We start from the raw sequence: 9,433 nt of genomic DNA, 5'->3' as shown, positions 1-9,433 counted from the left end.
TAATCTATGCACGATCACATCCCCAGTACCAGTGTTCCAAGTCCAAGATAGACGAATAATAAAATCACATGCTACCAGTAGGGTTCAGGTAACCTTGGAATCAAATACATACACACTTCAGATAGCCGTAGGATGCAGCTTCCTTAATATTTGTCCTGTTCGTATGGCTGAAAGTACTATTGACTGATTTGTTGTGAGAGAAAAATATTGTTCGTTGGACTGAAAAAAATACGGCTTATAAGCCAAGCGAACAGGACGATTGTTTCCAGCATAAACCTGCAGAATGCTCAAATCACAGCGTCATCTCAATTGCCAACATGGCTTAAAACATACATGATCCGTGGGGAAACCATCTGAACTTATATACGTCACAGTTCAAATCCCCCAGCACACCAAATAAGCATCTAGTACACCTGTGACAGAAAGATAGGTTCCACTTCATGTTATAGTCCAAACAACATGAGACTCCCACAAAGGTGTAACTCTCAAGACCTTAGCCTTTTAAGGTCCCTTTCGTCACGATCATAGTTCCGGTGCTCATGCGCATCCTTTCTCTTTCGATTGTCATGCTCCGGAGAATGGTATTCTTGACTGTCCATGGACAGCTCACCCTCTTCAGTATTCTCACGGTTGGTGCTCTGGTGGTCTACACGGTGTGCAGGATGAGGCCAGCTCTGCCTTCTCTCCTGCTTGATCTTCTCATCCTCGACAGCCAACTCCACGCCATGTTCCAGTTCCCTCTCAATGAGGTCATCATCATCCATCACATCAGCCTTTCTTGAAAGGTCACCTTTCGATTTCCTCCGCTTCTCCAGGGCCGCTTTCACCTTATCCTTGTTTATCTTCTTCATTGCATCCATCATCGAGGATGACACATTGGGACCTTCGTTGCTATTAGCAGTGCCATCCCTTGCTTCATTTGGAGGTATCCTATAGTTTTGCTTCTCCGGATAAGGGTGGTCATAGCCATGGTGGCCTGACATGTTCTGCTGGCTCGATTGTCTGGGTGCTTGATTATGTTCATGGGCAGGAGGTTCATCAGCTACTCCTGGAACTTTACCAGAACCACGTTGATTCGCAACACTTGCAGAACTGCCTTCAGTATCATTGCCTTGGGGTGGTGTTGGTTGAACACGGTTTTGCTCATAGAGTTCCAACATCTGGTTGCTAACCTCTGAAAGGAGTAACCAAAAACACAAAGCATAAGCATGTATCTTTGATGGTATAATTCATAAAATGATCTTTCAAAACAAAAATATAGCATCGAAAGTGAAGAAAAGGACCAAAAGAAGCATCATGGTGGCAAAAAGATATATAACAAAATGCAAGATTGGCAAGATCTAACTAAAAAAAGGACTAAAATGACATCACCAACCAATTATTCCTGACTACATGGCATGTCCCCAGAATGCATCTAAAGTCAAATGGGATTGCCTTGAGTATAGAGCCATAGATCATGGAATTGTGTGTGCCTTCAACCTATCTTAGTTCCACGATCATTTTGGACACGCCAATTATCTTTGGCTGTCCAATTTTCATGGGATTACTAGATAGCTAATAAGTAGGAAACTAGCACTTACGAAAATGAATTTTTACAGTAGTGCAGTTAAGGTGCGCACTAGTGACTTTGCATCTAGAGACCAACCTTCCAACTGCCGCGGAGTTACATCAAACTCTTGCCACCAGACCTTGTCGCCATCTGATGGAAGCTTGACTTTGAGAAACTTCGCAGCCAGGAAGATTGCGCCAGCCGCAATATGGTGCGGTTTAAATTGCAGGCAAAGTGAAGTGCGGAGCCTGTACACCCCTTTTAAGGCGTAGTAAATAGGCATGTTTGTGGATTACTATTTGTAATGAGGAAGAGTAATTTTAGCATACCCATCATTGACAAAATTCCAGGCAACTTGAGCAAGTGCATTCTGAGCAACCTTGAATTTTTTTATTGCTTCAACCAAGGGCTTGTAAGGATGGTTCACATTCAAATCAAAACCAAGTGTTACAAGCACAACACGTTCCCCAAGTAAAATAAGTTCCTTCTGTTGTTCATATACTTCCTGAAGAAACAAAACAAACAGCCTCAGTTATTGTTGTGTGCCACAGTAATCAGTACGTAAAATTGCATAAAAAAGAGCAGTCCTGGCCTTGCCTTTAAAAAAGTACTATCATAGGAGAAATGAAAAGGAAAGAAAAGGATAATAACATCATAGGTTACAAAGTTCAGATTACCTAGAACAGGAACATCATAGGTTACAAATGCTCTAAAACAAATCACCTTCTGTTTTATTCGTTGAACTGCAGCAGGATCCTTTTTGTGGATGATCTCATATGAAAGGAGTATGACATCCTTCAGAGGTCTGGGTGTTTCTTCAACTTTTCCCGCCAAGAACATACATACTGTTGCAATTGTCTGCATGTTATAATGAACTTATATATTAAAACTTTCATTAGCAGATGATGAATAACTATCAGGGAGAAATAAGCAAGCGGCGCCAGTACTGCTAAAAAGAAATGCATGTATTGACAACAAACTTAAATTTTTAATAATGTGGATTTTCTATTTTTTGACACATCTAATAAAACATTGTGTTTTATATGTGAAAACAAATATTTTTGTCTTCCACATGTAGGTGGATACCGGAACTGTGAGCGCCAGGAGATTTACCAGTTACTACATACTGAGATTGCGCTGACAACAATGTAGACCAAGTGTCCAGGTGATGTATATGTATAAAGAAAATTACTCTTTACAATCATGTTATAAACACAGAGGCCAAAAGGTTAAAAAAAACATCTAGAAAACTTACCCGTCTGTCATTTTTCGCATGAGATTGACGAAGAAAAAACCGATGACAGAACACTATAGCAGTAGCAATTGTCACTTGAGGCCTACATTACAGAGTTAGTCGGCATTAGAATAAAAGAATTACATATATAAAAGGTTTCAACTCAAACAAGATATCATAACCTGTGCAGTAACATGCAGGCATGTTTACCAGCTAGTAGACAATCAAAATACAGTTATTTTCAGGCAGTCAGGCAACTGAAATACAGTGCTAAACAGTGTTGTGCATTATCTGTTCCACCTAACTAAAAACAAGGATGTTATCAACTGCTCATGACATGCTAGGCAAGAACTAGCAACCATAATATAACCAGTATTAAAGTAGAAAATTCACCATCCCTTGATTGCAATTGCATTGATTACCAATGAAGCTGCTTACCCATTTGACACTTGTGCTCATGAAACCATCAGGTCTTAGTTTCTTTTTTTATTATAACACAGTGAATTGTTTCTGGAGCGTGATTTTGCTGAACCGGAAAACAACCCATTGCCACAAGTGAAACCACCAGTCTGTGGCTGCATGGAGATAGACTTCCTTCATATGAAACATGGGACCTAATATTTTTTCCTTATCAATAAAACATTTAAACAAGATGAAGTGGCATTCACTCTTACATGGTAAACAACCCATGCATTCCTTTCGCGTAGGCAAGAAATGCTTTTCAAAGTTAGGGTGTTGTTTGTATGGTGTAAAGTCTAAGGTAAAAACGATATCTGGCCTTATGTTAGGGTGAAATCTCAACCTCCACCCCAAAGTTTAGGGGATAAATGGTATTCGCCCTAGGAAAACTAAGCTCCAGAAAATTAGCAGGTTATCTAAATAAATTTGAAACAGGCGAATGGATATTGTATTTTCAGGAAATACAAGTAAAAATAATTGACATAGAACTTGTGGTATAATATATACTTACACTTTAAGCCTCATCCCCAAATCCTGCAGAAATGTGCAATATGACTTGCGAAGATAAGACTCTTTCTTCAGATCAATGCCATCTCTCCTCGATAGGGAATTCTCCTCTATTTCTTTTCTACTAAAATACCATGAAGCACCAAGTTGACCACCTTCTGCATGTCTGTCATATGGAATTCTGTACGGGCTATTTTCTACAATTCCATGATGTGAAGAGTCACTAGTCTGCATGATATCCATGATTATATTCCTCTTCTCAAAATCCTGAAGCGAAGAAGTGTGCCATACAGTGTTACTAGTTGCAAAATCAAATAGTAGATGGGTAAATGACTGGTTATGCAATATTAAAGAATCAGTGCATGTACATGTCTAAAGTCTAAACACCAGAGTCCAGTAATCACATTTAGGATTGTATGTTATTCAAGGTACCCAAATGCTTCAAAAAGGTTTACCGATGGGCAATGGTAAGTAACACTAAACAAATGATGTCGCCTTAATTATAGAGCACACTCATCATTCACTGGACAACAGACTACATGTTGGGATTCTCTTTCTAGCAGTACTTTCCTGGTTAAAGCAAATGGATATAAAGATCATGCAAGTTATTGGTTGGTTGTACAATCAGAGTTCTGAGTTCAAACCACGAAGTCACATGAATCATGCATATGGCAATGGCTACTAAACAAACTGCGGATCATATTAAGTTTCATCATCTCATTACATGTTTTGGAGTGATTAGATAAGTTTTGGATGCCAACAAGCTCCAGGGAGAGTATCCCATTTAACCATTTGTTGCTCCCCCGTAGGGCAGGGGGGCAACAAAGAGTTGCTGATCTTTATGTTAGGATAGGACGTGCTTGCAGGACGCTCTGTCTAACTATAAATGATTTTGTTTTTCAGAATGTCGTGATTGTTAACCAGATGACATGTAGAATAATCTAAGTTTTGAAGCGATGGAGGCTTTTTAACTAGTAGGAGGAGGAAAAAATAGGTTTCAGCTGTCTGATTTGTTGGGTAAAAACTGTCGTTATGTTTGTTTGGTTCTCTGATGGGTCCAGAGGTTTCTACAGTGGGCTGTGACTTGTTTAGGCTAAAGCAGCAAGTGTTGAAATTTGCCGTGTAATTTGTGGACGCTGATCCTAGGCACAGATTCTTCTTCTTCGTTGGCAAGTCAAGCATGTACTATGTAAGAGCAGGTAATCTCAGCAGACTATTTTGCTTCGCATAAAGCTGGGCAGAAGCCTTCTGTCCAAAAAGAAAACACAATTTTGATGTAGTTAATGCATCACTCATGTAGGAGTATTGGGGGGTTGGTCAGTTGCTGTTTGAGTGTAATCGGGCGTGCACAAGAGAGAAATGTTGCAAATATTTCCGATCATGATTGTTCTTAGCTTCATAATGCCATGGTCTTAATTTTTCAACGGGGCCTCCATCCACTTCACTCTACACGATCTGTGCTAATGTAGATTAAAGGTTAGACGAGTCCCAGAGAGAGAAAAGCAGCTTAAATACTTAAAAAGGAGTAACACACAACAAATTGCACACTGGGCTTAACGATAAAGAGAATTGGATGCAACTACAGAGACCAATTAGTTGGCTCTTATCGACCTTGCTTCACAAGATATTTGCAGCAACGAACATGCACGAATGGATGTAAATTCACAGGAGCTGCACAGAAATGTGATTATTTCCCCCTTTCCCCCTATGCTTAACAGCTTAAGCAGGCTGCTCATCATTTCGGATTCGAATTTCGGAAAGAAAAAAAAATGTAAGCATGGGCATACCTGTTAGCTCCAGTGAACAGCTCGGCGCTCGTGCTGCGTCCCCAGCGGTGACCTGCCTCGGATCTGGAGCAGCGGAAGGCGGAGGGGCGCGCCGCTGGGACGGTGGCAGTCGGAAGCGGCGCTGTGGGCGACGGGTGGCGGCGGCGGGGACTAGGTGATGAAGCAGCGGTGGGGGCGACGGTAGCGGGTGCGACGGGGGCGAGGGCGGGGGCGGCTGACGGCGAGGGGCGCTGGGAGGTGGAGCTGGCCGCCTGGCGCGTCAGGGCTCGGGGGATGCCCCGTCTGGGGATCGACTTGGGGAAGGAGCTGATTGAGGAATGGCCTCGAGTCCGAAACCCTAGCTGAGGTGAGTGGATACGGACTCTGCCGTAGAGGCAGAGCAGCGAATGAAGCGGAAACATCAGTCGCGGGCCTTTGCTCGGGGTCGTGGAATCGACGGCCAGATTTTTGCAGGCTGGCGGCATTGGTTTTCACTTTCACATGAGAGAGTGCGGGACCACCTTCATGACTGGGCCTTGGGTAATAAGGTGGGCCTTGGTAATAAGGTTTTCAGCTTGGAAAAAGTCCACAGTTACATTTCTCAATTTTTACGAAAAGTCTGTTTTTCTTCCTGAACTCTAAAATCAGGGTAAACCATCTCCCTGAATTTTTAAAATCATTCGTTTTACCTCCCTGACCGATTATAAGCGATATTCAAATACGGTTTTGTCTTTTTCTTTTTTATTTATTTCGGCTGAATCTTTAAAAAATCATAGTAAATCAAAGAAAAATCATAAAATGAAAAACCCAATTTTGTTGGATTCCACGTGAGTAGATCTACATAGTGTACATATAATATGGTATGCTTTAGTACAATGTTTTTTTTTTGTTATAGCTCTAGATCTATGTTTTTTTGTAATTAATTCATAGCTTGCAGTTCTATGGTCCAATTATGATGACAAATTTATGGTGAGCTAATTATTATATGTTTGAAATGTAGTAAAAATTTCATACTCATTGAATCAGGTATAACTTAGTTATAGATTTATAAATACTTTTTAACAAGTATACACCTAAATAAATCTATTTAGGTGTATGAGAGAAACATTTCACCTATAAAACAAAACGTTTCACCTAGGAAAACCTCTTAAATCGTGCTCTCACTAGAGATTTTAGGTGGAATGGAGCAAAAAATAATAATTGCTTCACCTCGTCATAGGTGGGTCCTGCATTGGGTTATATGAGAGCATGCTTTAAGAAACTCCACAAATGGAGCCATTTTGCCAAACAATTTACCAAAATGGCTTCAGCTCTACTAATGGAGCTGTTCATAGAGCTGAAGCAAAAAAAAATGGCTTCAATAACCAAGTGGAGCCATGCCAAACTGAAACTGAAAACCCAATATTTCAATTCGGTTCACACTTCTTGGCTTGAAAGTACCTAGCCTCATTTATGGGACGTTGTGTTTCACTTTTCACATGTGAGAGTGTGGGACCACTTTCATGACTGGGCCTCACTAATAAGGTGTACCTTAACTAGGTTCTTTTTTACTTCGAAGAACTCCACTTTACATCACTCAACTTTCGTTTTTCCACCCCGATCTAAAAAAAGGTTTATTATCCTTTCTCAACTTTTGAAAATCGTTCTCTTTTTGCATCCTGATGGTTTTGATGGCGATTTTTACTGGTATGGTGCCATGTCACGGGGGTAAATCGGACTATAATTTTTTATAAAATACCTAAAATACATTGTAATGCAATGAATTATGAAACATAAGGTGACATGAAAATCTAGATGGTAGCACAGGTGATGATACAGATAGAACCAAGTTACATGAACAAGATATTTGAAGCTAAGCACGGTAACAAAAGGCATGATTTTAGAAAAAAAAATCTAAATCTAGTTTCATAATTTTCTGAGGTAAAACAAATTTCCTATGATTTTTTTTTATATTTTCTATAAAAAATATTTCTAATCCGATTTACCTCGTTGAACTTTCAACTTAATCCAATTTATCCCTGTGACATGGCACCATATCAGAAAAATCACCATTAAAACTGTTGAGGGTGCAAAAATGAACAGGTTTAAAAAAAGTTGAGACAAGATAAAAAACTGATTTTGTAAATAAAGGAAAAAAATTGGACAATCGCGATAGTTGAGAGAGATAAATTAGAGTTTTTTTTATTTGGACTTCATATGCATTCCACGTGAAAGAACGCCTTTGGGCCGGGCCGACTAAAGTGCGGATTGATGTCTAATGTTGGATCGGACGCTAATGTGTGCCGAGTGGCGACTGCCCAACCGTCTTTCTGGCCCAAAGCTTGTTGCGGAGAACACTCCAAGTGCCATGCATCCACCGCCATCGCTCCGGGTGTGGGACGGTAGTACATCAAATCGGACTGCCGGTGGTTGGTGATGGAAGCGCCTCGACCTCGTACCCTACTACCCTCCACGGCTCCACCTCCAGCGCAGTGGCGGAATTGGGCCAAATCCAAGCCTAGGGCCACTCAATAGAGTTAATGGACGGGTTGTATTAGGCCTTGTTGCTACAGTAGTCTCAATAGAGTTAATGGACTGGTTATATTATGCCTTCTTGCTACAGTAGTCTACAGTATAGAAAACGGCCCAACGCCTAGGGCCACGGCGGCCCCAGGCCTAAATCCGCCACTGCTCCAGCGCTAAGTTATCCAGCTGTTTGCCACGTCAAGATAAGGCCAAGCCATGCTCGACACAACCCGTCTGCTTTACCTGAGGGGGCCCACAACCAGTTGCTGCATCATGGGAAGGGGCACGGTTATGACTTATGAGTTTAACCAGACAGTTAAACAACCCAGTTACCCTTACTGCTCAGTAGACCCCTCCAAAGAAAAAGGGTAGCGAGCCCAACTGGGGGCAGGCACCACGCTGTCAGCTACGGTTTGTTAAGCAGGCAGGCACGAGGCACACGGTGATAGGCTGGCGCGCTGGACCGTCTCGCTCCCGTCGCCGGCTGGTTCGAGAACCACCCACACCCACGGTTTTCTCTCACCTTTCTTGTAAGCTCCACGTCAGGCCCGCTTGTCGTGTTCCTCAGCTCGCAACGATAAATACGCCCCCCGTTGCGAGCCAAGCTCACCCGAGCAGAGGTACTCCCACGCACTCTCTTTCCCCACTCCCCCCTCTTCAAAGCAGCAAAAGCATTTGGCAAAGCTGCGCGGCCGAGCTCTTAGAGACATGACGACGTCGGTGGCCTGCGCCTTCTTCTTCGACGCGGAGCCGCTGGGCGAGCCCGGGCGGCACGCGCTGGACGCCTGCGCGCTCTGCTCCAAGCCGCTCACCCGCAACAGCGACATTTTCATGTACAAGGGCGACACCCCGTTCTGCAGCGAGGACTGCCGCTACCAGCGGATGCACCACGACGCGGCCTACGCGCGGCAGGCCAGCAGCAGCCGGCGGAAGCAGCAGCAGTCGCAGCGGAGCAGGGGGGCCTCTGTGGCCGCCAAGGCGGACGTGTACGTGCCCGTCTAAGCAGACTGACAGAGTGTGGCCGAGGAAGAAGCAGAAGATCGTGCTGCTTCAAGCAGCTACAGCTGCAAGAGATCCCGTTGGGGAGGCACTCCTGGCTGTGGCTGGCCGGCGGCCGGCGCTGCGCCACACAAAAGAGTTTTGGGCGCGGAACAGTGGCAAGCAGGGGATGGATCTGAAGGCTGAAGATGTCGATGACAGAATACAGATCGATCTGAGCTGTGTGTTGAAATCTTGAAATCGACGCCATGCGTGCTGCCCTTTGTTTCTGTTTTCCCCAATTGGATCTTTTTCGTTTGTGTGTGCAGTGTGCTTGAGGCCTGACCGCCTGAGAGTGTGTGCGAGACAGCGAGAGCACCATTGACCTATAAATGTACGAATATGTGGCATTTCAGCATGCTATGATAGTTATGA

The 9,433-nt window shown here is 43.2% G+C and overlaps 2 protein-coding genes across 2 annotated transcripts; one reads left to right on the top strand and one right to left on the bottom strand.

Annotated features, from left to right (window-relative positions):
• Positions 1-284: 284 nt before the first annotated feature.
• Positions 285-5,943, bottom strand: LOC136496298 (cyclin-T1-3). The gene is made up of 7 exons (XM_066491944.1): positions 5,537-5,943; positions 3,754-4,016; positions 2,805-2,886; positions 2,273-2,407; positions 1,879-2,054; positions 1,646-1,797; positions 285-1,174 (listed from the first exon to the last, which is right to left on the bottom strand). Exons 2-7 carry the CDS (start codon positions 3,990-3,992, stop codon positions 486-488), a joined length of 1,473 nt encoding a protein of 490 aa, XP_066348041.1. The 5' UTR covers positions 3,993-4,016; positions 5,537-5,943; the 3' UTR covers positions 285-485.
• Positions 5,944-8,635: 2,692 nt separating this feature from the next.
• On the top strand, positions 8,636-9,225 carry LOC136497574 (FCS-Like Zinc finger 1-like). Its single transcript, XM_066493410.1, has one exon. It carries the CDS (start codon positions 8,729-8,731, stop codon positions 9,020-9,022), a length of 294 nt encoding a protein of 97 aa, XP_066349507.1. The 5' UTR covers positions 8,636-8,728; the 3' UTR covers positions 9,023-9,225.
• The last annotated feature ends 208 nt before the right edge of the window (positions 9,226-9,433 follow it).

This window comes from Miscanthus floridulus, chromosome 12 (assembly GCF_019320115.1).
Source record: "Miscanthus floridulus cultivar M001 chromosome 12, ASM1932011v1, whole genome shotgun sequence".
Classification (NCBI taxonomy): Eukaryota; Viridiplantae; Streptophyta; class Magnoliopsida; order Poales; family Poaceae; genus Miscanthus; species Miscanthus floridulus.
Note: the sequence above shows the minus strand (reverse complement) of the source record. Positions and strands in the feature narration are given on the sequence as shown.